Source organism: Peromyscus leucopus, chromosome 2, assembly GCF_004664715.2.
Source record: "Peromyscus leucopus breed LL Stock chromosome 2, UCI_PerLeu_2.1, whole genome shotgun sequence".
NCBI classification, from domain to species: domain Eukaryota; kingdom Metazoa; phylum Chordata; class Mammalia; order Rodentia; family Cricetidae; genus Peromyscus; species Peromyscus leucopus.
Window position 1 is genome coordinate 147,332,098 of NC_051064.1, and position 27,166 is coordinate 147,359,263.

The 27,166-nt window shown below is 45.4% G+C and overlaps 1 protein-coding gene and 1 pseudogene across 2 annotated transcripts; one reads left to right on the forward strand and one right to left on the reverse strand.

The window, feature by feature from the left end:
* Positions 1-59: 59 nt before the first annotated feature.
* Positions 60-12,203, forward strand: Lzic (leucine zipper and CTNNBIP1 domain containing). Of its 2 annotated transcripts, none has more exons than XM_028893625.2 (7): positions 60-144; positions 1,294-1,402; positions 2,550-2,685; positions 3,059-3,157; positions 6,486-6,581; positions 6,979-7,060; positions 9,333-12,203. In XM_028893625.2, exons 2-7 carry the CDS (start codon positions 1,302-1,304, stop codon positions 9,389-9,391), a joined length of 573 nt encoding a protein of 190 aa, XP_028749458.1. In that variant the 5' UTR covers positions 60-144; positions 1,294-1,301; the 3' UTR covers positions 9,392-12,203. The 2 variants fall into 2 exon arrangements, with proteins under 2 accessions (XP_028749458.1, XP_028749459.1); XM_028893626.2 differs by lacking the exon at positions 60-144 and adding an exon at positions 335-501.
* Positions 12,204-27,007: 14,804 nt separating this feature from the next.
* On the reverse strand, positions 27,008-27,105 carry LOC114709677 (annotated as a pseudogene).
* Between the last annotated feature and the right edge of the window lie 61 nt (positions 27,106-27,166).

Below are 27,166 nucleotides of genomic sequence, written 5' to 3' on the forward strand. Positions count from 1 at the left end.
GAACCCGGCCTCGGCGAGACCTGCAGACCGCAGCTTCGAGTTCATCCGCGGGGAGGAGATTGGCGGCCGAGGGTGCCGCTTCTCTTTCAATCGTGTCCCCGCTTGGTCCTGGGTCGAGCGCTGCTCGCTTCCTGCCCCGAGAAGGTGTGCTTTCTGCTGTTGCCTTTCGTACTCCTGGGTTTGACAGGTTTTCCTCAAGGCGTTCCCTGGGTGCTGTGGCCTCATCAGAGGAAACCTCAGAAAAAGCTACAGGAGGCACAGTTCAGGAATTACCCTCTCTTGTGTCTTCCTAGGAGTGGAGAGTGTATTTCAATTACAGGCTATTTACGGGGAAGTACGGCTGTAGGCCAAATTCATATCTAGCAAATAAAACTACTTCATAGTTTCCCTTGGTCTAGCCAACTCCACCCCTAGGAGGTTTGAAGTTTGAGCCTCCTGTAAACCCTATGAACAATTACGCTTTCCTCAAATTGACGACACTCAGGGCTTCCAAAGTTGGCGGTTTGTGCAATTTGAGGAGCCTGGTGAGCATGAATAACTTCACTCCAGATGACAGTATTTGAGAGCCATTTCTGCAGTTTTGAGGAAAATGCACCTCTTTTCTTCAGTACTAGGTGGTGCCAGTGAGTTAAATCTTTCTGGCCTAAATCTGTAGCGTGTGGTGAAAGCTTTTTAAAAAGCCTCTATAATCCCTGAAATTTATTCAGAATAACTTTGCTTCTTGAGACTGTATTGAGGCTTGGGGATGTGGCCTATTGATAGGGTGCATACTTAGCATGCTGGTTCTTCCCATTTCCCCCCCAAAAGGAGATAGATAAATTTTTCTATTAAACAGTAATAACTTACTGGGCAGGGGATATATCTTAATGGTAGAGTGCTTGCCTAGACATGAATGAGGCCCTGGATTCAATCTCCTGTTTTGGGGTGGGGGAAGGCTGGGCAGGTTGGCACATACCTGTAATTCTAGAAATAATACAGTCTTTTCAGTTTGGGGGTTTGGGGTTTTTTGGGGGGTGTTATTTTTTTATTTTTATTTTTTTGGTTTTTGCTTTTTGGAGGCAGGATTTCTCTGTGTAGCTCTGGATGTCCTGAAACTCACTCTGTAGACCAGGCTGGCCTCGATCTCAAAGATCAGCCTGCCTCTGCCTCCCAAGTGCTTGGGATTAAAAGCGTGTGCCACCTCTGCTACCAGCACCCAGCATTTTATATTTCCTTAATTTTGAATTGCACTGATATGTTGAATCTTAAGTATCCAAATGCAATGTACTACATGTGGGTTTATTGTTCTTACAGTGATTAAAATGGCTTCCAGAGGAAAGACAGAGACAAGCAAATTAAAGCAGAATTTAGAAGAACAGTTAGATAGACTGATGCAGCAATTACAAGATCTGGAAGAATGCAGGTAATAGCATAATTATATGTTGTTACTCTGTTTCTGGTAGAGAGAGTTCAAGCTCCATGGAGGCAGGCTTATGTGTGATTTGGGTCTCCTCTGTAGGATTTTACAGCACTTTGCTTATTGGAGAAGGAAACTTCTCAGACTTTGGAGTCATAAAGCCTGGGATATGGAAGACTTAAAATACTTAACCTTCTGGAAATAACAAAGCTGACTTTGTCTTTAGTATTTAAAACAGCTCTGCCTAGAATGAACTCCCAGCTAATTGCTCAAAATACTATGATTGGGCTGAGGGTGTGGCTCTGTGGGTGAGTGGGTGCCTAATATGCTAGAGGCTCTGGACTCAGTACCTAGCATCGAGGAAGAGGAGGGAGGGAATCGAGGGAGAGGGAGGTTGTACGCTCCTAGAATCCGAAGCTCAGAGTCCTTCTTGGCTACCTGGTGAGTTCCATGCCAGCCCGAATATATGAGACCTGTTTCCATAAAGCAGAAGAAAACAACAATGAATTGTAGCTTTTAGTTGCCTCACAAGGATGTTATAAATATGTAAATGAAAGATAGGATCCAGTGCTTGGCCAAGAGTAAGTGCCCATAAATAGTAGTTCACTGTGTGGAGTTGTTGTTACTTGTAGCAAATATTTAATAAGCAGCCTGTTGGGTGAATGAAATAGCCTTCTACTCAGAAGACAGGTGTGCTGCTGTTGCTTGCCAGGTGCACAAGGTGCTTCCTGCCATTGATGAGACGGATGCTAATAGCAACTATTTAACATGACTGTGGACGCCAGGCATTTACTTCTTAAAGAGCCCTTAGGAAAAGGCACTATAATTATCTGAAGTTGTGCAGACAAACTGAGGTTTGGCTCTGTTCATGCCATGCCTAGAGTTATACAACTGATCACTTAAATAGAAGTTACTGTGTGCCTGAAGTGTGCCTCATAGCTGGGGAAACTGTTTGGAGCGAGGGCAGATAGCACGCCTGAGCCCTGGGTTCAGCCACACAGAAAGGCAGTGAGGATGCCAGGAGCTTACCTCTGCGGCCATGTGTGCCACTGCAGCTGGTGTCCCCTCTAGCCTTACTGTCGGTCAGATGCAGAGATGTTCAGACTTAGACGTGTGGGTTTTTTTCTGCACTCTGATGGGAACACTGCTGCAGAGAGGAGCTTGACGCCGATGAGTATGAGGAGACGAAAAAGGAAACTTTGGAGCAGCTGAGTGAATTCAACGATTCCCTGAAGAAAATTATGTCGGGGAATATGACTTTGGTCGATGAACTCAGTGGGATGCAGCTGGTAAGAAGGATTCACTGATCCTTTTATGTGTTGCTTATTTTTTTGTGTGAGTATATTTCAGATAGAAAACGTACACTTTGAAGGCTGAGGATGTAGCTCTGTGGTAGTGTACTTGCTTAGCATGTACAAGACCCTAGATATATCCCAACACCCAAAATAAAAAAGAAATAAGTAAATGAAAAAAAGAAAGAAAAAGTGCTATGTTTACGAGATAGCTTTTTGATTTTGTGTCTACTTGGCTCTGATAACGTGCTCAGAAATGGCAAATGAATACTAATTTCAAGCACAAAACCTATTAAGACTCCTCAGTCTAATATTGCAGATGTAATTGTGTGGAACATTTTGACTAGTCTTTGCATTCCTGTGTTTCTAGGCTATCCAGGCAGCCATCAGCCAGGCTTTTAAAACACCTGAAGTCATCAGATTGTTTGCGAAGAAACAACCAGGCCAACTTCGGACAAGGTTAGCAGAGGTAAAGTTTCTTCACGTTGATCCAGTTGCTGTGTGTGTGTGTGTTTTTCTTCCTAGCCTATGACTGTACTTATTGTACTAGTCTACCGTTTAGAATTTGCCCAGTTGGTGTTAGAGCCACGGCCCTCCATTTTCTGACAGTTTGTACCTTGGGCAATTATAATTCATAATAAATGAATGCATGAACAGTATGTGGCCATTTAAATCACCCCGACCACTTCTCCTTGGCCTCCACCTTTAATATTTTGCCCTTATGTCTGGGGCCCTAGCTTGAGATCCTATTTGGAATGATGTGTATGTATGTAGTTAAGCACATGTGTGCACATGTATGCAGGTGCCCTCAGAGGCATCAAATGCCCTGGAGCTGGAGTCACGGGTGGTTGTTAGCTGCCCGATGTGAGGACTGGGAACAGTCCTGACCACCGAGCCCCTCTCCTGCTTGTCAGGCATCTTTTTTGTTGTTTTTTTGTTTTGTTTTTCATGACAGGGTTTCTTTGTGTAGCCTGGCTGTCCTTGGAACTTGCTCTGTAGGCCAGGTTGGCCTAGAACTCACTGAAATCCACCTGCCTCTGCCTCCTGAGTGCTGGCATCAAAGGCATGCACCAACTGCCTGTCCATATCCCCCCCCCTCCCCCCCCCCGTTAGCTGCCAAGCATCTTTATAAACTTGTTACTTCCAGAAATCTGTCTATGACTTGAATATGATTATGGACTAACACAAGTAATTCAGTAGAATAGTGAGAACATAACTTTAGGGAAGGAGAGATGGCTCAGTTGGTAAAGTGCCAGGTGAGCAGCACACACCTGTGGTCCTACTACTGGGAGACAGAGACCAGAGGGTCCCTGGAGCTCTTGCCAGTGAGAGACCCTAACATTGACCTTTAGCCTCACCCAAACACTTTGTATACACATGAAGGAAAATCAGATTGAGATGAAATCGGTTGGGGGGCTGGAGCAATGACTTGGTGGTTAAGAGCACTGATTGCTCTTCCAGAGGACCAGTGTTCAATTCCCAGCACTCACATGGCAGCTCACAATCCTCAGTAGCTCTAGTCCAGGGTACCCAACACCCTCACATAGACATTCATGCAGGCAAAACACCAATGCACATAAAATAAGAATAAATAAATTATGAAAAAAGAAGAGCTCAGTTGGGTTTGAGTTCCTGCTTTAGGTACTGGGTGGGGTACATGATCTTTGGCAAGTTGTTGAATTCACCCTTGTACCTTGTACCTTGATTTTCTTATCTGTAAGAAGGTGATTATGACAGTTTCTACTTGTGGTTGTCATGTGGGTTTGGTGACACTTAGAAGCTGGCTGCAGTCCCAGCTCCTTGGGAGCCAGAGGAAGGAGGATCATTTGAGGCCAGCCTGGACAACATGAAAGACCCTGTCTCAAAAATAAGGGCCAGTGAGGTGGTGCTTTGGGTAAAGGCACTTGCCACCAAGCCACCTGATGACTTGAATTCCACGCTTCGGCCACATGGTGAAGGGGGAGAACTGACTCCTGAAAATTGTCCTCTGAGCTCCACACATGCACCGCAAACACAAAATAAATAAATAGATAAAAATGAAAAAAAAAAATGTAGGCTAGGCATGTAGCTCAGTAGTACAGTTCTTACCCACCCTGATCAAGGCCCTGGATTAAATCTCCAGCAGAATAAAAATGAAATACACTTTAAGATTTTTGCTGGACAAGGTGGTTCACACCTGCAGTCCCAACACTTGAGAGACTGAGACAGGAAGATTGCTTTGAGTTCAAGACCAGCCTCTCAAAAAACTAAAATAATAGATAACTTACAAAATCCTGCTGTTGGTGAAGTGGCTCAGAGGGTAAAGGCACTTGCCATGCAGACCTGAAGACCTGAGTTCAATCCCTAGGACCCATGTAAATGCAGAATGAGAGAACCAGTTCCACGTGCTCTGACCTCTGCATGCATGCTGTGGTTTGCATGCTCACATGCATATGGTACACACACACAATAACACATACAATTTAAAAAGATAAAGAAAAAAAATCCTGTCTCCACAAAAATAAAAGTTTTTAGAAAGCAGTTTCTTTCCAGTGGAAGCTGTTGACCTCAGTAGAGTTTACATCTAAACAGTGTCTATGCTAAATTCATAGCATAGACACTGTTTAGATGTAATTCAATTTAGGAGCCAGCAAGATGGCTTAGTGTGTGGTGGACCCGTGTCAAGGAGGAAGGAGGGAACAGACTCCACAAGTTGTCCTCTCAGCTCCACGTGTGCACTGTGAAAGTGCACACCCTGTACACATGCACTCAAAACAATGATAATTTTAAACTCTATGAAAACTGTCCTGATGTGGTGGCTCGTGCCTGTGGTCTTAGCGTTCAGGAGTATTGTTGAATGGGTGTGGGTTCACACGGGTCTGTGGGAAGAAGACACAGGGCACTTTGAGGATGCCTTTAATCTTTCCAGCTGCAGGAGGATTCAGTCTCTAGAGGGACCGAGACACCTTCCCTCAGCCAAGGACATTTTTATTGCAATTCAAATTTACACTTCTAGCAAGTTGATCTCCATATCCCCAAAACATCCTGATAAAGCTTCCAAGGGGACAATGCCAACTCGAACTCACAGAGATCCGCCTGCCTCTGCCTCCCGAGTGCTGGGATTAAAGGCGTGCGCCACTGCCGCCCGGCGCAAATTCTTGATTATGGAGTATCACAGTGTGCCAGATTTTTCCCAGCCACGTTTCGCATACACTTTGTACCCTTGGGATACTCAGGCAAGATTCACATAGAGGCCACTAGGGAAATAAAGGTGACCAAGAAGCAAAAGGTGGATTAAAGTGAGGTGCTGGCACCCTGGCGACAGGCTGGGTGTGACCCAGGCCTGGTGAGACCCAGGGGCAATTCTCCCATCACAGGAGTCTGAGGCAGGACCACAGAGTGAGACTTTGTTTTGGAAAACAAAAAATGGAGTGTTAAAACTGTTTTAGGCCAGCAAGATGGCTCAGTGGTTAAGGGTACTTGCCACCAAGCCTGACAGCCAGACCTGAGTTTGATTTCCCTCTCCAGACCCACACGGGAGAAGGAGAGAAATTGTATTAACCAAATAGTTTTTTGTCTTAAGAAGTAGACTGAGCTCGGCAGTGGTGGCACACGCCCAGCACTTGGGAGGCAGAGACAAGTAGATCTCCACGAGTTCAAGGCCAGCCTGGTCTACAGAGTGAGTTCCAGGATATGCTCCAAAGCTACACAGAGAAACCCTGTGTCAAAACAAACAAAAGAAGTAGGACTGGAAAGCTGGGTTTCCTGCACAGAGTGGCTTTTTCTCCCGTGCACATGCCTTGCGTTTGTCTTTCTAGATGGATAGAGATCTGATGGTGGGGAAGCTGGAACGGGACCTGTACACCCAGCAGAAGGTGGAGATACTAACTGCTCTCAGGAAGCTTGGAGAGAAGGTCCTGCCACTTGATGTGATACGCTGGTAGAACATTTGTGTTGTGCTTGCTACGGAATGAACTGCCCTGTGATGTGGTCTGGAGACCTAAGAATTTTTTTTTTTAATGTTTTTAGGTTTATTTTATGTGTGTGAATGTTTTGTCTGCTTGTATTATACTATGTATGTGTGTGCCTGGTGCCCAAGGATGTCAGAGACAGTATTGGATCCCCTGGACCTGGAGTGCTGGTGGTTGTGAGGCAGCATGTGGGTGCTGGGAGTGAACCAGGTCCTCTGCAAGAGCAGAAAGTACTGTTGACTGCTGAGCCTTATCCAGCCCCTAAGACTTCTTCACTGTGGCTCCTAGAACTTGCTCTGACGTTTGGAGTCACTCACTGCACTTTGTCTCCTCTGTGTAGCTGACAGAAGATGACGAGGCCTTCCTGTCAGCAAACGCCGGTGCTGCGCTCAGCCAGTTCGAGAAAGTCTCCACAGACCTTGGTAAGGGAGTTCCCTCTTCGCCCTCCCTGCCCTCCTCCCCTCTGCTCCTCTGCTCGGTTTCACTCCTTCTCTTCTGTCCGTCTGTCTGCCTTTTTTTGAATAAACATAGATTTATTAAGGAAAAGTAAAAGAACTCCCAAAAGTAGAAGGGTCTCTAAGGGAGAAGTAACTTTTTTTTGATGGTGTGGGTGATTAAACCCAGGACTTGAGCATTCTCGTTCTTGAAGGCTGGGCTTGTACTACAGCTCTATACTGATGGAACACACTTGAGACAACATAATGACCTTTCCTTGAGTTTAAAGTCACAGAATTATTTTATTTTTAATTTTCTTTATGTGTCTTTATGAGTGCAAGTGTCCAAAGGAGCCAGAAGAAAGCACGGATCCCCTGGAACTTGAGTTAAAAGGTGGTTATGAGCTACCCACTGGGCACTGGGAACTGAACCCAGATCCTCTGGAAGAACAGCCAGCCCTCTTAACCATTGAGCCATCTCCCCAGCCCAGAACTATTTTCTTCCTAAATCCTTTAGTTGGTTTTATTTTAAGCTCTAAAGAGATTTATTTTTTATTTATGTGTGTGTAGTATATATACACATATTGTGTGCAGATACCCACAGAATGGAACATTAGATTTCTGGGACCTAGAGTTAAAAGACGTTTGTGAGCCTTCTGATGTGGGTGCTAGGCTCCAGTTCAACTCCTCAGATAGCACACTAATCACTCTTAGCCACTGGACGGACTGTCTAGCCTCCCACACTTCCTCTCTTTTCCATGCAGGGTCTTACCAGGGACCCTCATCTATCCTTGAGCTTAGGATCTCTCTGCCTTGACCTCCCAGGTGCCAGAGCCCTGAGCATGGACCACCCACTTTGCTCCAGTACTCTAAAAGAAAAAGAAAGTAAGACAGATGAACTTTCAACAAATTACATGCCATGGGGCTGGAAAGATAGTTCAGAGCACTGGCTTCCAGAGGGCCTGGTTCAATGTCCAGCACCCACATAATAACCCACTACCATTTGTAACTCCAGTTCCAGGGAATCTGATGGCCTCTTCTGGCCTGTAGGCACCAGGCATGCACATGGTGCATATCCATATGTGCACACAAAACACCCATACACAGAAATAAATTTTTAAAAATTACATACCTTTACTTTAAATTTTTTTCTTTTAAGCTGGGGTATGTGTGTGTGTGTGGGGGGGGTTGGCACATACCTTTAATCCCAGCACTTGGGAGGCAGAGGCAGGCAGATCTCTGTGTGTTCAAGGGCAGCCTGGTCTACAGAGAGAGCCAGGGCTACCTAGAGAAACTCTGTCTCCTAAACAAAATTCTTTTATTTATTTGTGTGTGTGTGTGTGTGTGTGTGTGTGTGTGCGCGCGCGCGTGTGCGTGTGCGTGATGCACATGTCACAATGTGGGCGTGGAGGTCGGAGGATAGCTTTCAGGAATTGATTCTCTTCTCCTATGTGGGTCCCAGGATTAAATTTAGGTTGTCAGGCATGAGGGCAGGTGCCTTTACCACTGAGCCATCTAAATGTCCCCCACCCCACCCCCAACAGGGTTTCTCTGTATAGCCTTGGCTGTCCTGGAACTAGCTCCATAGACCACGCTGGCCTTGGCCTTGAACTCACAGAGATCCTCCTGCCTCGGCCTTCCTCATGCTCAGGTTGAAGGCGTGCGCCACCGCTGTGCGGCTTCCCTTTCCTTTTGGAGTGAACCTTCACTGTCTGGTCTAGGCTGGCCTTCAGCTCTCAGCTGTCAAGTAGCTAAGACGGTAGCACACACCAACACTCACAGCTTTTTATTTTCTTTTTTTAAAGAATTATTTATTTTAAAAATTTACATGTATGAGTGTTTTGCTTACATGTATATGGTGCCTTTGGAGTCCATAAGAGGGCGTTCCAGTTGTGAACTGATGTGTATGCTGGGAACCAGACCTGGGTCCTCTAGCAAGCGCTCTTAACCACTGGGCAGCTCCTCAGCCCCAGCACCCCGGCTGTGCAGCGACTGTGTTACAGTACCCGTCAGCAGCATGTAACTGTAAAAGTGAGTTCGGAGTTTGTATACTTGCCTTCAGACCTAGAGCTGAGTTAGGATTCATCCCAGTAAGCCATTCTCCTGGCAGGATTGTTCGTCAGAGGGAAGGAGTTCCAGATGGCAGCCGCCATTGTCGGGATGAACACGTCTGATTTCTGTTCTTTATGTGTTATGCCCCCTCGTTACCTGGGATTGTGAGTGCTTTGAAATAACCTTTTTATTTTGTGTCTTTTCCTAGGCTCTGGAGATAAGGTCCTTGCTCTGGCAGGTTTTGAGGTTGAAAAAGCCAAGAAATGACAGTGTGGTGGTTGGCGCCCCCAGCCCCTCCTAACCGCACATGGTGCTGTCATCCCGAGGACTTGGAGGCATTGCAAAGAAATAGAGCTTCTCAGAATGCCCAAGAACAGGTGACATGAAAACAGCGGCTTCTGCTTAGGCCTTTCCTCCCCGGAGGCCCTTGTCCTTCTTTGTGGGGCTCCCTTAACTGACCCTGGGTTGTTGGGACGGGGACCTGCTGGACTCATCCTGTGGTTTGTTTTGTTAAGACGCCTTGTGTTTTAGTGCTGCTCAGAGTGAAAGCTGTGAGCTGCTGATTGTCCTGATTCTTGTCTGCACGCCTTGGGTGACCAGGGCAGTGATGTCACTAGCCCTCCTGTGTCTGAATCAGAAACCTTTTCATTTCCACACAAGGAGACCAAGACACAGAAAGAGCATGTGATCTGTCTAAAGTCACATTAGGGACAGAGCTGTGACTGTGGCTCAGGTATCCTGACTCCTGGTTTTATTTCTTTATTCTGTACTGTTGTTGTATTTTTTTAAAAAAATAATTAACTTGTATTTGTGCAAGTTGGCATCTATGAAAATTCAGTGTCCTAGCCCAGAGTTGAATGGACACTGTGGGGCTGTTCCCAGCCTGTGAGTGGGCAGCATGAATGGGGCCCATTGTATCTCTGGATTTCCAACAAGCAACAATGGGAGGCCCTGTTGAGAGCCTCCTGAAGTAACTTAACCTCCTGCCTTGTCTCAGTGAGGAAGCAATAGGAAAAGGCAGCCCCAGGCCCTCTGAGGGTGGTGACAGTGAAGTACTATAAACTGTGCAGTTTGGGGAGAAACACAAACTCAGTTATGAAGAAAGCAAGTTTCTCCCTGAGAGTGGTGACTGCATGGGCAGATGCACAGCCACGTCCATACACGTACTTTCCCCAGGCGTCCTTCCTGTGTTTCTCAATGTTCTCTCTCTCTCTCTCTCTCTCTCTCTCTCTCTCTCTCTCTCTCTCTCTCTCTCCTTTTTTGCACTTTATACAAATTAAAAACATTTTTACTGCTTCTTATAAACTTAAATTCTACTAGGTGCTTTGCCAACTGAACAAATTAGGGTACCTCAGCTATGTAAATGCCTTATTTGGAACTTGTCATGTCTTTTGGGTTTTTTGAGAGGGGTGGGTCTCTGGTTCAACAAGTTGACTCAGTAGAAAAAGGTGCTTGCTGCCAAGCCTGATGACCCGAGTTTAATCCCCTAGATCGACATGGTGAAGGGAAAGAACTGACTTTTACCAATTGTCTTCTGACCTCCACATATGTGCCATGGCTCATGTGTGTGCACACATATACATGGATACCCACATACACACTCAATAAATAAAAGAAAAATTGAAAAGGGATCTCCCTGTGTTGGAGTCCTGGGTTCAAACTCTTGTCTGGCCTTGGCCTCCCCGGAAGCCGGGCCTGCAGAGGAGTGCTGTGGTGCCGTAGCAGTGGTTGTCTCTGCTGTCTCATGACCATCACTCACTGAAGTGTCGCACACCAAGAAAGGCCAACCACCGCTGTCACCTACGGGGCTGTGTGTATGCTGCCACCGTTTCATAGAGATGAAGTTCATGTTCACAGAAGTCACTGTGTAACTTAGATTCAGGAGTGATCAGTACACTCACAGTGCTGTGCAGCTCCCAACCTAGTGCCAGGCCGTTCCCATCCCCCTGCAGGAAAACCTGCATCTAATAAGCAATCACTCCAACATGCCTTCCTCCCAGCCCTCCAGCATCCACTGGTCTGCTCTCCTGTCCCTATGGACTTACTCTCTGGATAGTGCACATGAATGGATGTGTGATTATGCACTATATGGCCTTATGTGTCTGGCTTCTTCACTTCATGCAATGTTTGTAGGGCTAACCTACATTGTAACACAGTTCAACACTTCATTCCTTTTTAATGGCTGAATAATACTTCACAGTATAAATACTATGTTTTGTTTAGCCATGTGTTTGATGAACGTCTGAGTTATTTTCATACTTTTCAGCTCTTGTGAATAGTGCCACTATGAAAATTTCTGCACAAGTACATGTTGAATGCCTATTTTTCAGTTTCCTTTGGATCAGTACCTAGTAATAGAATTGTTATGTTATTTTTAAGCCATAGCAAGATTATCCTTTGCCTCATGATCCCCCAGTAAACCAAGGATCTAAGAGTATTTTTCATGTGAAAGAGCCTCATGTCAATCTGGAGCCCTTAATCTTGGTGTCCCTTAAACATTTTTAAAGAACAGCACCAGGAGGCTAGGTATGGTGGCATCACCTGTAACTCCAGTACTGGGAAGCAGAGACTGGGGCATGAAGAATTGGAGGCCAACCAGGGCTTCTTGGTGAAACCCTGTCTCATGCCAAAAATCGAACCAAACAACCAGATGAGCATAGAGAGGTACTTACTGTTCATCACACCCACCTGTCCTACTTAAAGTTATACTCTATTAAAAGATGCTGACACTCGTCGTTACATCAGTTACTTCATCTTTGTCTTTTTTGGTTTTTCGAGAAAGGGTTTCTCTGTGTAACAGTCCTGACTGTCTTGAAACTCGCTTTGTAGACCAGGCTGGCCTCAAACTCACAGGGTGCCACTGCAGCCGGCAAAGTTACTTCATCTTATGGAGCCTCACTTTTTTCAGTGGAGCTAGTAAAGCCTCCCTTACACCTTCGTTTGCATTTCCTTCCTCAGGGTTAGCGTTGGTGCTGCTCTGCCATTCGGCTGCTCATTTTAGCAGAGTGACACCTGCGTCCCCACTCGTGTTCATCAGTGAGTTCTGTGCAGTGCAGTTATTAAATGCTTGTAAGCCATGGCTCCTGTTCCCATTTGCATACCTTTTCAATCTCTGGAAGTTAGAAGGTCCTGATACACAGCAGCTAGCATATATATGTGTGTGTGTGTATATATATATATATAATGTATATATATATATGTATGTATGTATACATACGTGTGTGTGTGTGTGTGTGTGTGTGTGTGTGTGTGTGTATAATGATTTTTGTTTGTTTGTTTGTTTTTGGTTTTTCAAGATAGGGTTTCTCTGTAGTTTTTGGTGCCTGTCCTGGATCTCACTCTGTAGACCAGGCTGGCCTCGAAGTCACAGAGATCTGCCTGGCTCTACCTCCCAAGTGCTAGGATTAAAGGTGTGCGCCACCACTGCCCAGCTGACTTCTAATATTCTTATGTCCGGATGTTTTGGGGAAATCACTGCATTTTAAGCCAGATGTGGTAGCATGCACCTTTGATCCTAGCATTGGGGAGCAGAGGCAGGCACGTCTCTGAGTTCCAGGCCAGCCTGGGCTACAGAGTGAGTACCAGGCCAGCCAGGGCTACATACCAAGACTGTGTCTCAAAATAAATAAATCTCCTCATTTCTCAAAGAATTAGGGCTGAAGCAAAAAATAAGTTCCAATAAGAGAATGTCTAAGTGGGCTGTTAGTGAAATCAATAAAACAAGACTTTGTGTTTCAGCATTTTGTTTGATCTTGTGAATGGTACAACAGGTATTTTAGATAGATGGGTTTTCAAGAAGAAAACTAAGGCTTTTGGGCAAACAGCTTGTTAACTTTGATTGTTGGACCTTTCACTGAAGGCAGAACACCAAGTCTTTTAGTGACTAAAAGACTGGGCAAGTCCTCCATTGATGTGGTGTCTTCCACAGTAAATGATGGACAGTTGGAATTACTATGGACTAAGTGAACCCGGCCATCACCACAGCGGTCAGTCACCTTTCTGTCTGCTGTTTGTTGTATTTTGTTTTTCTCCGTATTCTTTCTATTACAAAGACCTTTCTGTTACTTTGCCTCTCAAAATGTTTTTCCAACATTAGTATGTAAATTAAAACTGTCAGCATCCCACACACAGACTCCCAGGAACAAATAGCGCCATATAATTGCTTCCATTCTGTCTGGCCCTGGAAGTCAAAAAAGACATTAGAAACTGGAGAAGTGTGTTCAATATTTCATCAAGTTTCTAAAATAGAGCTAAAAGTATGGCTTTTAGTAGATAATCCCCAAGTCTATGCCCTTTGATACCCTAACTCACCTCCATTTTGAAATTTTTCTCACTATTTAAATTGACCTCTCAGTATAGAGACCATGTTGCTGGCAGGGCCTTGAACACAAGAGGACATGCTGTTCCCCACAGACTTGGCAATTACAAGTCTGAGGCTGTCAATTGGAAGCCTCCTAATGTTTTGTCATTTGTCTGTAAGGATTTCGATGCTTACAACTTCTGTCACCTGACTGGCTCAAATAGCTGGGACTGGGGATGTATCTTAGGGAAGAGCACTCGCTACACACGTGCAAGACCCTTCATGGTTTTGATTTTTAATTACTGTAAAATTGCTGTATCAAAAGTGTACACCCAACATACAGTGCTGTCCTCAGGAAAGCCATCATCCGCTTTGAGTCAGGGTCTCTCATTGGCCTCAGGATCAATGTTCAGGTTAGACTAGCCAGGGAACCCCAAGCATTCGCCTGTCTCTGCCTTCCTAGTACTAGGATTAACCAGCATGTGCACCAAACTGGGTTCTGGGTTCTAAGGGTGAAATTTAGGTCCCTATGTGCAAGGCAACCAGTGTACTTACTGATTCGTCCCTCTAGGTTCCGGCCCTCCCACCCCAGTGTTTGAAAGACAGCAGTCCTGAAAGGGTTACTTCTGAGATCATGTGTCAGCCATGGAGCCTCTGTTCCAATTTCTAGCAATTGTAACCATGAACTTCTGGTAGATTCTCTAATACCTCTGATGAAACCATGTTCCAGACATAATTTCAACGCTTGAATTAAGAACGTAAGTTATCAGATGGGCAGTGGTGGTGCATACCTTTAATCTTAGCACTTGGGAGGCAGAGGCAGGCGGATCTCCAAGTTTAAGGCCAGCCTGTTCTATAGAGAGCATTCCAGGACAGCTAGGGCTACACAGAAACCCTGTCTTGAAAAACAAGCAAACAAAAGAATGTAAGTTATCTTTTTTTTTTTTTTTTTTTTGGTTTTTCGAGACAGGGTTTCTCTGTGTAGTTTTGGTGCCTTTCCTGGAACTTGCTTTGGAGACCAGGCTGGCCTCGAACTCACAGAGACCCACCTGCCTGTGCCCCAAGTTATCTTTTAAATTTTACCCACTTGTCTTTTTTAGACAGCCTCCCTCAGTGGCCCAGGCTGTCCTAGAACATCCTGGGTAGTACACTGGCACTGTAGACCTGCAGCTCCACACTGGCGCCTGAGAGCGTGCCATCAAGTTGTCTGCTTGTTCTGAAATAGGTTAGCAGTCAGCTCTTTATTTATTTTTATCGCTGTCAAATTGCCATACTATTTGAGACTATACTATAAGAGGAGTTTATGTAGGGCTGGCAAGATGGCTCAGTGGGTAAAGGTACCTGCTGCCAAGCTAGACACCCTGAGTTCAGTGCTGGGGACCCACATGATGGAAGGAGAATGCCAAATGCCCCAAGTTGTCCTCTGACCGTACTACCGACACACAAACACAAAGAAAATGTTTTTTTTTTAAGCTGGGTGGTGATCGCACACACCTTTATTCCAGCATGTGAGAAGCACAGGCAGGCTGATCTCTGGGTTCGAGGCCAGCCTGGTCTACATAGAGAGTTCCAAGACAGCCAGGGCTACACAGAGGAACCCTGTCTCAATAAAACAAAACAAAAATTTCCTTTGGTTCTGACCTTCTTTCCCCAGGATTCATTAGCCATGTCCCACTGGAAACTGAGGTGCTTTGCTTCAATGATAATCAAAGAGACAGGCAGTTTAGGTCAATGTAAATGTCTTTCCAGGATTAGATTGTAACTCATGGCCATGTCTAGGGTTTGGCCATGATCTTAGGAAATATGGAGCTTTGTTATTTTATCTTTGAAAATGGTAGTCATTTTATTGGAATCTGAAGGTTAGAGCAAGTTTATCCTGAGTCTTGACAAATTGTACCTTAGGTCCACTTTGTAAAGTTTAGACCTAATGAAAATATTATTTCATACTTACTTAGAGCACTTGTTCTCATGGAGCACACCCAGCAAACCTCGGCCTCAGCCTCCTGGTTCCTCCCTCGGGCTGTCTTCTGGAAGTGTGAATGGCTTGTTGCTATGCTAGGAAATAGCAAGAGCGAGATTCCATCGGAAGGTATCAGAAGATGGATAGCTTTCTTCAGGAAGTCAGACCGCCCCGCAGCACCTTCGCCAGCTTGGCATTTCTGACCACCTGTGTTACTTGTGCCAGAGTGGGAGGTACATTGTGCCAGACTGTTTGCCTTTGGGGAATCTCACTCTCTGTCTTAACCAGTGCTGGGGATCAAACCCCAGAGCTCACACGTGCTAGGCAATGGTCCACCCCTGAGCCGCACTCCAGCTCTACAGTTCTCTTCTGACCCGGCTCCACCTCTTTCACACCTGCTTTTTAAGTTTGTGTGTTATTTATTTATTTTAACATTTAGAGAGGGAGTGAGTATGTGTCATGGTGCACTTGTGCAGGTCAGAGAACAACCTCCAGTTGTCAATTCTTTTCTTCCACAATGTGGGTTTCACATTGAATTTAGGTCATCGGGCTTGAGGGCCAAGTGCCCTTAACTGCTAGCCATCTCTCTGGACCTGACCTCAGAATTTCTACATAGCTCAGGCTGACCTCAGTGTTCTTGCTTCAGCCTCCTGAGTGCTGGGATTACAGGTTTATACCTAGTTTTTCCCCCACTTCTCAAGTGCCTTCTATATACTCATAAATATTTCGTGAAGAGCTGCTTTGAAGCTGCCGTATAAAGAATTGTGTGGGGGCCAGGGAGATGGCTCAGTGGAAAAGTGTGTTGGCTGTGCCTGGGTGTGGGTCCCCAGCCTAGCTCTGTGTTCATTGCAGGCTCAAGAATGACAGAACAAGACACCTGACAGCCTCCGCTGGCCTCCACATGGGTGTCCACCCTCACACACACGCACATACATCACACACACAAACACAAAACTGTAAAGGCAAAATAAGGCAGGTGGGGTAGCATACGCCTTTAATCCCTTAACTCAGGAGGCAGTGACTTGAGGATTGCTGTGAGTTCCAGTCCAGCCAGGGCTACTACACTGAGGCCCATCTCAAAAATAAACAAACAAATTAAAAAAGAAAAAGAATGCGAGCTTTCAGACAGGAGCTGGTGAGATGGCTGGAAGGGTAGGAGTGCTCGCTGAGTGAAAACCTATCCCTGGATCCCACAGCGGAAGAGAGAGCCGGTCCCCGAGCATCATCCTCCGACTTCCGCACGTCTGCCGCACCCCCACCATATACGTACACAGACTCGTGAAAATATTAAAGAATACTGAGTGAAATGTGGCACTGTCTGGCTTACCTAGGGGTGTGTGGTGAGAGTCTAGGGGTCTGGAGGGATGGGAAGAAGGTCCTAGGAGACACTGGAGCACCCTATGTGGGAAATGGCTCACAGCTCTGTCCCTCCTGCGGTTCCCTTCCGGAGGTGAGGTGAAGAACTTTCTCTGTTATATTTCCTCTTAATGATGCAAATGAGCTTTAAGAGACCTTGTAACAGCCTGATGAAAGAGTATGAATGGGCTTGTGGGAACTAGAGTGTTAATACTTGAGTTGTCTCAGCAGGGCATCGTTGGCAGCAGAAATGGAAGCCAAATTAAAACTAGTTCCTTTATCTTTTCCAGCCCCTGCAACCCTTTAGCTTGCTGCTTCTGAAAGGAAAATGAATGGAATGGCCAGCTCCAAGTTGTTTTAGAAGGTTTGTGTCACCTGTAGGTGTGCTTGGAGACTCCTTGCCTCCTTCCCTGCGAGCCTAAGACAGCTTTCCTGCTAGTTAGCGAAATAAGCGTCCCTTTCTGTTCTGTGCGTACTTAGCCACCAATTAGTCAGATGAGCAGAAATGCTGCCCTGCTGCGCACTGTGCCGGGGGCATGAAGAGGCTGACACTGCCTTGCTGGTGCAAGCTACTTTTAAAGCTCTTTTATCTCCCAGGAAAGGACTCAATAGGTTTGGTCTACTCCCTGGAGCCTGTAGCTATTTCAATCTAACTACTCATTAAAGTCAATTTAAGATATTACTAAAACCTTTAGATTCTTTACATGAATCACCTCTCCTTGAATTCGTTAAAAATAGCTCACTTTCACAGCTCAAGGGCGCCCCATCTCCACCAGCCTCACCCCCAACAAAAATACTGATGTCCAACAAGATAAGCTGCTTACTAAAAACTCAAGCCATCCGGGCATGATGTCACATACCTACACTCCCTTAATGCCAAAGAAAGGCAGGCGCATCGTGAGTTCAGGCCAGACTGGACTATAGATAAGACCTCATCTCAAATCAAAATAGACCGAGTCTGGAGAGATGGCTCAGCAGTCAACAGCACTTGCTCTTGCAGAGGACCCAGGTTCAGTTCCCAGCACCCACCTGGCTGCCCACAACCATCTCTAACTCCAGTTTCAGGGGATCCAGTGCCCTCTTTTGGCCTCTGTAGGCACCAAGCATGCACATAGTGCACACCAAACATACACATAAACTAAAAATTAATAAGTCTTGAAAAAGGCTGAGATTTTATCTTCCCAGCAAATAATAAATTATATCACCACATAAACCAGGTGTGGTGGCACACATACCTATTAAATCCCAGCTTTTGAACTTAGGTGGTAGTGGCTCACCTTTAATGCCAGCATATGTGAGTTCGAGAACAGCCTGGTCTACAAAATGAGTTCCAGGATAGCCAGGGCTGTTACACAGAGAAACTTTGTTTCCAAAAACAAAAACAGAGTTTGAGCAAGAGGCAGGAGAATCAGAAGTGGGTTTTTTGGGGGGGGAAGGTTATCCTTGGGCACACAGAAGAAAGGGAGTTCAAAGTCAGCCTTGGCCACATACTGAATTCAGAAGAACCTAGGATATATGAGACCCTACCTTAAATTACATTTTTAAAATTTTATTTTGTGTGTGTGTGTTAAATAGGAGGTGTTAAATAGCTGTGTGTGGAGATCAGAGGGTAACTCAGGGTTAGTTTCTCTCCATCCGCTGTGTGGATCTTAGGATTGAACTAGATCATCAGACTTGGTGGCATGTACCTTTAACCACTGAGTTACCTCTCTCTCCATCCCCTGCCTCTACCCTCTCCTGTCTTAGGAAACAACAGGAACAGGACGTTCCTTGAGCAGAGTTGCTCTGAGATACGGCAGCATTACTCAGAGAATTATTTCTTCACACCTTCTTCCCTTGGGTGGAGTAAGCTTTCTCGCCTGGTAGTTGGGGCTTGGCCATGAGACAATTGGCCACTGGAATGTTTGTGGTAGGACTCCCCGAGGGAGCTTCAGTGAGCTTCCCGCTGTTGCCCTGCTTTTCTGCTGTCATTCTTAGAAGAATAAGATGGCTGACTAGCCAGCCCCTGGGCCGAAGAGAGGTGGAGTAATCCTAGTCCAGTCAGCTCCTGAACCCTGTTGATCCAGCCCAACCAGGCCAGCCCACAGCCTGAAACCTGACAGGTTTAGCCCTTGAGAAGGGGGGGGAGGGGGGATAAAAAGGAAGAGCCCATAACCAGCAAATTGTAGGTGGTTTGTTGTGTTATTTCCTTTTCTATTGCTGTGTTAAACATCATGACCAAGCCAGGCGGTAGTGGCGCACGCCTTTAATCCCAGCACTCGGGAGGATCTCTGTGAGTTCCAGGGCAGCTTGGTCTACAGAGTGAGATCCAGGGCAGGCAGAGCTGCATAATGAAACCCTGTCTCGAAACAAACAAACTTTTATTAGTTTTTATTTGGAGATTTTTTTTTTTTGTTTTGCTTTGCTTTGAGGCGGGGTCTCATATAGCCCAAGCTGCCTGCAAACTTGTTACATAGTGGAGAGGATGACTTGAATTCCATCCTCCTGCCTCAGCCTCTTTAGTGCTGCCACATCCGTTTCAAGTATAAACTTAAATGTTACTTTCCTGAGGATGAAGGTCCTGATAGAGCCTTGATCCTAATCCAAGGTTATCTTCCTAGAAATAGTTCAGCCTTTAGCACTTAGCTACAGTGACAAAGAATTACTCATCCTTCATCTCATTGGCGTGTGTCGGGCCCACTATGAGGGCAAAGACAGTCTACGTGATTTGCTACCTTAACCCCTGCTTCCCAGGGTGCCATGCACCTGGGAAGTAGTCACTGACTGTTCCTTGAGTGACTAATAGACTAGAGTTTGTGTCTGGACCCTGGAGAGCTGGCTCAGTGGTTAAAAGTGTATAGCTCTTACAGAGGACCCAAGTTCAATTCTCAGCACCTACTTTAGGTGGCTCACAAACTCATCTAACTCCGCTCCCCGGGAATCTGGTGCTTCTGGCCTCCAACAGTGCCAGCACACACATACCTATACGCATAATTAAACATAATAAAATATGGGGAGCTAGAGAGATGCCTCAGTGGTTAAGAGCACTGGCTGCTCCCCAGAGGTCCTGAGTTCAATTCCCGGCACCCATCTGTAATAGGATCTAATGCCCTTTTCTGGCATGAAGGTGTATATGCAGAACACTCATACATAAAATAAAAATAAAGGAGTTTGTGCTTGAACTAAAGTCAAAGCACACATGTGGCACTGGCACACACATGAATCTGTATTTAGAAGGTCACATGGGAACTGAGCATAAGGTGGAATGAATATTAAAACAGGCTCAGCAAAAGACACCTGCAAAGGAGACACGGAGACACTGTTGGCCTCAGAGGCAGGTCAGTGATAGTAATCATGAGAGATGTCTAAATGGAACTGAGCTGGAAGTGAGCACTGTGTAAGAGGAATATCACTAGTAGCAGGGAGGTCGGCAACGTGGAAAACTAGTCTCTGATAGAATAGTCTGTGAGTTTCAGACCGGTGACAGCAGTCCTGGAATATGAAAATAACATCAAAACCATGCCCCCTTTTGGGTTCTTAACTTTAAAAATAGTGGGAAAGCTTTTGAAAGACACTATTATAAGTACCACAGGATGTACAGAGACCAAGTAGAGCCTTGTACGATTTGATTTTTGAGTTGAAATTCTCAGGAGAGCCTGGTGGTGCACACCTGGAATGCCAGCACCTGGGAGGTGAAAGCAGGCAGATCAGGAGTTGAAGGGCATCTCAGGAATAGTGCAGGCTGGTGTAGGAGGATCGTGAGTTCAGGGCTGTCTTACACGTTCAGGGCTCTCATGTAGCTAAGAATATTTACTTCATGAGCATGAGGACCAGAGGCCAACTCCTCGGCACCCACATAGAAAGTGGGTGTGGCTACAGGAGCCTGTAGCTCCAGTGCTGTGCAGAGCAGATGCACAGAGCTGTGCAGAGCAGATGCAGGAGGCTCCCTGGGCTTTGCGAACTGCCAGACTACAAGCAAAGCAGTGAGCTCTAGATTCAGTGAGAGACCCTGCCTCAAGGGAACAGAGTGGAGATAGAGCAGGACACCCAATGTCCTCCTTTGGCCTGTACACGGGCACACATGGGCATAACACCCCTACACAAGTGTGCATACTCCATACATACATACAGCACATGCATACACAAATCTCATCAACATTTCATGCCCTTTCTTTGCTATCATAAATGGAAGCAGTGTCGTTTTAAATTCTACTTTGTCCACGATGTTTCCAAACATAACCTAATTTGTTATTTTTTAAAGGGAAAAAGTAATAGAAAAAAAATAAAATATTCTTTTACTAGTATCATATATTTCTCCGGGCTCTATAGCTTATGTTAATTAAAATGATTTCAACAGAAGATCCAAGAGTAGCTTCCTTTTTAAAAAAAATTGCCTGTGTTGGCTCTAATGTTCATTGCTTAAATAATTAATAGTCATTCCTGCCCGCCAGGCAGCATGTGGGGGAAGAGTGAGGAATCTCAGATCCCCGCACACGTGCACCGTGCCTGTCCCTTCTGCATACGCTTTTGTGTGAGGCTCTTCATTAGCAGGCATCGGCCTTTACTATTTATTAACTTTAAAAAGGAGGCCTCTCCAACTAACCAGCTGGGAGGCGGTACTGCCGATGGGAAGTGATTTCCCACAGTAATTGTAATGAGGAAACAAAGGCCGGGCTGCGGAGAAACAGAACTACAAAGTTCATTTAGGTTGAACGATCTCTGCTGGACAGAACAAACTCTGGCTGTCCCGGAGTGTGAGGTGGGACGGCGAAAGTTAGACCTCAGCTGTATAAATCACAGAGGACCCTAATAAAAGAAGCCCAGGAGGGTGTAGTCTCAGGGAGGCTGACAAGTCCTGCCACCTTGTGAGGGGACGTGCAGAACAAAGCTGCAGATGGTAGCGGCAGACCCTGGGCTGGTCATTCACACTCTGCTGAGCAGTCTGTCCCTCACCGTGGCCAGGAAGGAGTTGCTGGTCAGCCATGGCCTCTCGGGCCGCTCCGGATACTCAGTCCCGCAGTGTCTGCAGGTAATGATACTCAGTCAGCTGTGTTCTAGGAGGGAGCAGTGGCTGTTTAGCCCTCACTCACAGAGCGCAGAGGCCATTTGCCTCAGGGATTGTCTTTTTCTTCAGTCCTTAATTGGACAATAACCAGCAGTCAGAAGGCAGCACAGACTATGTTCACAGGCAACAGGCTGAGTGTGTGGCTCCAAGGGGAGATCTCCGTCACTATCTTTATCGTGATTAGACTGTCGGCAGCTGCACCTGCAGTCTGATAGGGTACATTCTCACCAGCATGCCTCAGGAACGAGGTATGACTTCTTTACCCTGGCCCCTAGCATATATATCAGGGCTTTGTAAGGTGGTGGGGGAGTCTGCTTATCGGATGCTGTGGAGACCAACACTCTGGGAGCAGGCTGGCAGCTAGCCAGATGTTCACAGCTGCCCCTGCCCTACTCAGGACACAAAATATGTATATTCACTAATGTACAAAATGCTTTCATCATTATTTTTAGTAATTCCTTATTATCTCCAAAGGAAAATTGGTTGAATTTTTGCCAAGGCACAACTGAGTAGGATGGAACATGTTGCCAGTCTTTGTCCCCTGTGCATATCTGCCCTCTGAAAAGTTAGAGCCGTACCGAATATAAGCAGATCACAGGCATAGGGACGAGAACGAAAGGCAATTGTCTCACTTAGAAAACAAAAGCCTCCGTGTGCGTGTGCGCACACAGGCACACACATACATCTTGATGCACATATTGAAGTCAAAGGACAATCTTGAGTGTCAGTCTTTAGCTTCCAGCTTGTTCAAGACAGGGTCTTTTGTTGGCCTATGTGTACACCAGACTCGCTGGCTCTGAGCTCCCAACGATTCCCATGTCTCTGCCTTCTTACCAGGCCTTGGATTAGACATTCATTCCCTTGTCTGGCTTTACGTGAGACAAACGTAAAGTTCAGGGGATCAGAACTCAGCTCGGGTTGTATAATGATTGCTTTACCCAGTGAGCCATCTGTCCAGCCCGAGAGACAGAGACAGAGAGACAGAGACAGAGAGCGAGAACAACTTTGTAGAGCTGATTCTCTCTTACCATATTTACATGGGTTCAGGATACCACACAGGTCATCAGCTCATGTGTCAAGTGCTTTTACCCACTGTTCTACATCAGTGGCCCTTTGCTAGTATTTTTGAGACAGAATCTCACTTCCATAGATTCCCAGGCTAGCCTTCAGCTCAGTACATCACTGTGAAGTCTAGTCTTGCCTCAAACTCATGACAGTCCTCCTGTCTCAGGCTCCTGAGATTACAAGGGTGAGCCACCATGCTTGGCTTTGTCTACTATATTATTTGTTAGTTAATGATTGTTACATTTAGATTTTTTGAAAATTGGCTTACCCCTCCATTTCTGGCAGTGGGGTCAAATTCAGTGCCTTGTGCATGCTAGGCAAGCGTGTCACTACAGAAGTGCACCTTCAACCCATGCATCCATTACTTCCTTGTTGCCGGGATAAAACTCTCTGCCAAGATCAACTAGGGAAGGGCTTATTCCACTGTGCTGCTTGACGGTCCATCACGACAGGGAGGCACATCCAGAGTCGGGAAGCGGCGACTGATTCTCCTTTTCGTGAGTCCGGGACTGCAGCTCATGGGGTAGGCTGCCCACATTTCATTCACCTAGTCTAGATGATACCTTGCAGACAGGGTCACAGGTTTGTCTCCAGGGTGATTTTAGACCCTGTCACATTGACAGCCAATGTAAACATCACAGTCTGATGGTAATGTTTTGGGTCTGTTTCTGAGTTTGTTTTGAGCTGTGTTAACTGGTGCCCATCCTGGCCCTGAACTTAAGTTCCTCCTGCTTTTGCTTGCCAACTACCCAACTATGGATTCTAGCTGCTTGCTTGCTTGCTTCCTTTTTTTGAGATGGGGTCTTATTTTGTAGCCCTGGTTGGCCTGTAACTCGCCAGGCGGACCAAGTTGGCCTTAAACTCATGCCACTATTCTCTTCAAACTTTATTTATTTTGCTAGTGTGTGTGTGTGTGTGTGTGTGTGTGTGTGTGTGTGTGTGTGTCTTTGTGCATAGGGGAGAGGGAAGCATGCATGTCCTGCAGCAGGATGCACAAGTCAGAAGACAAGGTTGTGGAGTCTGTTCTCTCTTTCCTCCTTTTTGTGAGTTCTGGGACAGGGGAGGGCATAGGACCCAGGGTATCCGGGTTATGCACAAGGGCCTTTACCCACTGAGTCATCTTGTCTTCCATTCATTACTAATTCCGAGAGTTTAAAGAAAAGACTCAAATTGGTCCACGTTGTGTCATATGTCTCCCCTACTTTAGGGGGAGAGATAAAATACTGTAATTGACAGCCTCATGAATATGCCAGAGGGCTGAGGCTCATTTCCCCAAGGAGGGGAGATGGTGTGGGACTGTCAGAACTGACAAATGTTCCTTACTCCCTAGGCATAGGATGGAGCCAGAGCTAATCTAAAGTAACCCTGCTGCCTAGAAATACAGATTGCCCAACTCTGAGTTCATGGGGTAGTTGAGAGACTGACTGTGTTGATGAATTTACTGTAATTTTAAACTATAGAAATAATACAGGGGGCTGGAGAGATGGCTCAGTGGTTAAGAGCACTGGCTGCTCTTGCAGAGAGAGGATCAGGGTTAGGTTCCCAGCTCACACATGACAGGCAGTTCCAGGGGATCCAGTGCTCTCTTTTTACTCTGAGGACACTGCATGCACATGGTAATCAGACATACATGCAGGCAAACACTTATACACATAAAACAGAACAAATAAATCTTTAAAAAATACATATGAAAAGTTTGGGAAAAATAAGAAAAAGCATCCATTATTTCACACTAACTAATGCATTTTAATCTTCTGTGTTCTTTTCCCACCTAGTCCTTAAACATATCTTTTAAAAAACATAATCCATACTCTTATAGCTTGAATACCAAGCAACATGAACAGTTTTTATTGATTTGTTTAAACATCAATATTGACATAAAAAACAATGTGAATTTGTGTTATTGCATCGATGTGTTCACTGGGAAGCCAGGAGGACCCATTGGTAAGCTGTATTGGCAAATATTTGTTGAACTTTTGGATCCAGGTACAGTAGCCTTCTGGATTTTTTTTGAGATATAGTCATGAATAAGGCATATTTCTGGCCTTTGAGGATTCATAATCTCGTAACTACCATGTCCCTCAGTCATGATTACAGTACAGTCTGTGGAATCAAAAGTAGAGAGGAATCTGAGCATTCCGAATGTAAGCATGGTGTTTTTAAAATATTTACTCTGAGAGTCTGGAGGTTGGTCGTTGAATCCCCAGCACCCACGTAAAAGCTGGTAATCAAAGTGCTGAGTAGGCAGAGCCCTGGGACTTGCCAGTCTAGCCAGTCTAGACTTAATTAATTTAAAAAAAATTTAACAGGTTTGAATGGCAGTACGCTTTATGGATGGGTAGTGCTGCTCCCAGAAGCCATAGATCTTTAAGCAAAACTCCCGGTGTCAGGTATGGGGTCTCTCCCTGTGAGCGGTTGGCCAGGGAGCCGCAGAGGCTCCAGAACAGTGGAGGTGCCATTGCACTGTACTGCTCTTGATCACCCCCACTACATTGCTGAAGACACCGTACACTTGGGCTGCAGCACACGGGCAAATCAGCTGACACTGAGATAGCAGCTTCCTCCATCCTGGATAGCAAAGTGCTGGAGGTGCTGGGCAAGAACACTCATCAGGAGGCCGGAGCCGTGGCTCAGTGGTCAGGAGCACAGACTGCTCTTCCAGAGGACCTGAGTTCACTTCCCAGCACCCACGTGGTAGCTTACAACTGCCTGTAGCTCCAGTTCCAGGGGATCCAACACCCTCACACAGACATACAAGTAGGTAAAACACCAATGCACATGAAATAAAAATAAATAAATCATTTAAAAAAATAAAAAAAAACACCTCAAGTTTTCCTCAGCTCCAGGTTCTATGAGAGGAACTGATGATGATAATAATAATAGTAATAATAATAATAATAATAATAATAATAATAATTAATAATAATAGAATAAGGTAGAAAAAGAATAGTGGGAGATACCAGACTTTGACTTTGACCTCCACATACATGTGCACACACAAACAATATGTACACATATAACTGTTGTGTAGCAGTTTCCTCCAAGATTATAACCTGTCTTTGAATGAAGCTCCGTAAGGTACAGGATGTTAAGTTGGGGCAGTGGTGGCACATCACTTGAATCCTAGCACTCAGGAGGCAAAGGCAGGTAGATCTGTGAATTCAAGGCCAGCCTGGTCTGCAGAGTGAGTTCAGGATAGCCAGGGCTACACAGAGAAACCTTGTCTTGAAAAAACCAAAACCAACCAAACGAAACAAAAACAAAAAAAGACACAGGATGTCAAAGTGGAGTTGAAGAGAAGGTGAAACATTCTTTCCTACAGCTAAACTTATTAAGCTCAGGAGGTAAACAATTTAGTGGCTTCAGGAAGTTCCTGAAATTGACCAGATTCACTAGGTCCCTCCTTCCCAAGCATATATAGGCAGTAAGGCCTGCTGAGGTACCTAGAAGGGGCATGGACCAGCGCTGGTCCATGCCTCTTCTCCAACCCATGGAACTGCCTACAGATTGTGCAGTGCATCCCAGGTTTCCAGCTTTTGTGAGCGATACTCAGGACAGCTGCCCTTGAGTCATTCCTGTTCCTGTAACTTCACCTATACTCCTGTAAATAATCCCAACAAAATTCATTTGGTTTACTAAGTTGGATTTGGGTAGATGTTTGGTCTGTAGTTGGCTCCTTGTCTGAGAGGAGCAGGTGTCTGTCCAGGTCTCCCCAGGAACAGTGCCACACAGCAGCAATACACAGATGTTTATTGTATTTTTAAGGTTTTTTTTTTTAAAGATTTATTTATTTTATTATTTTATGTATATGGTGTTCTATCTGCATGTTCACCTTCAGGCCAGAAGAGGGCATTAGATCCCATAATAGATGGGTGTGAACCATGTGGTTGCTGGGAATTGAACTCAGGTCCTCTGGAAGAGCTGCCAATGCTCTTAACCTCTGAGCCATCTCTCTAGCCCCATTTTTAAGGTTTTAATGTTTGTTGTCTTAAACTTTTTTCTGTTTTCTTTTTCTTTATTTTGGTTTTTTGTGTAGGTTTGGTTTCTCTGTGTAGCTTTGGTACCTGTCCTGGATCTCATTCTGTAGACCAGGCTGGCCTCAAACTCACAGAGATCCATCTAGCTCTGCCTCCTGAGTGCTGGGATTAAACTTTATTTTTAAGTATGGAATGCTTCACAAATTTGTGTCTTCTTTGTACAGGGGCCATGTTAATTTCTGTATCATTTAAATTTTAGTATATGAGCTGCCAAAATTTAATTAATAATTTATATGTGTTTGCCTGTTTTATGTATATAATGTGTATGTGCCCATGTGCA

Excerpts from the sequence above, each read along its gene's own strand:
- Lzic (XM_028893626.2), top strand. The coding sequence starts at position 447 with ATGAACAATTACGCTTTCCTCAAATTGACGACACTCAGGGCTTCCAAA. Across the intron at positions 2,686-3,058 it reads AACTCAGTGGGATGCAGCTG|GCTATCCAGGCAGCCATCAG; the intron begins GTAAGAAGGATT and ends CTGTGTTTCTAG. Across the intron at positions 6,582-6,978 it reads TCAGGAAGCTTGGAGAGAAG|CTGACAGAAGATGACGAGGC; the intron begins GTCCTGCCACTT and ends TCCTCTGTGTAG.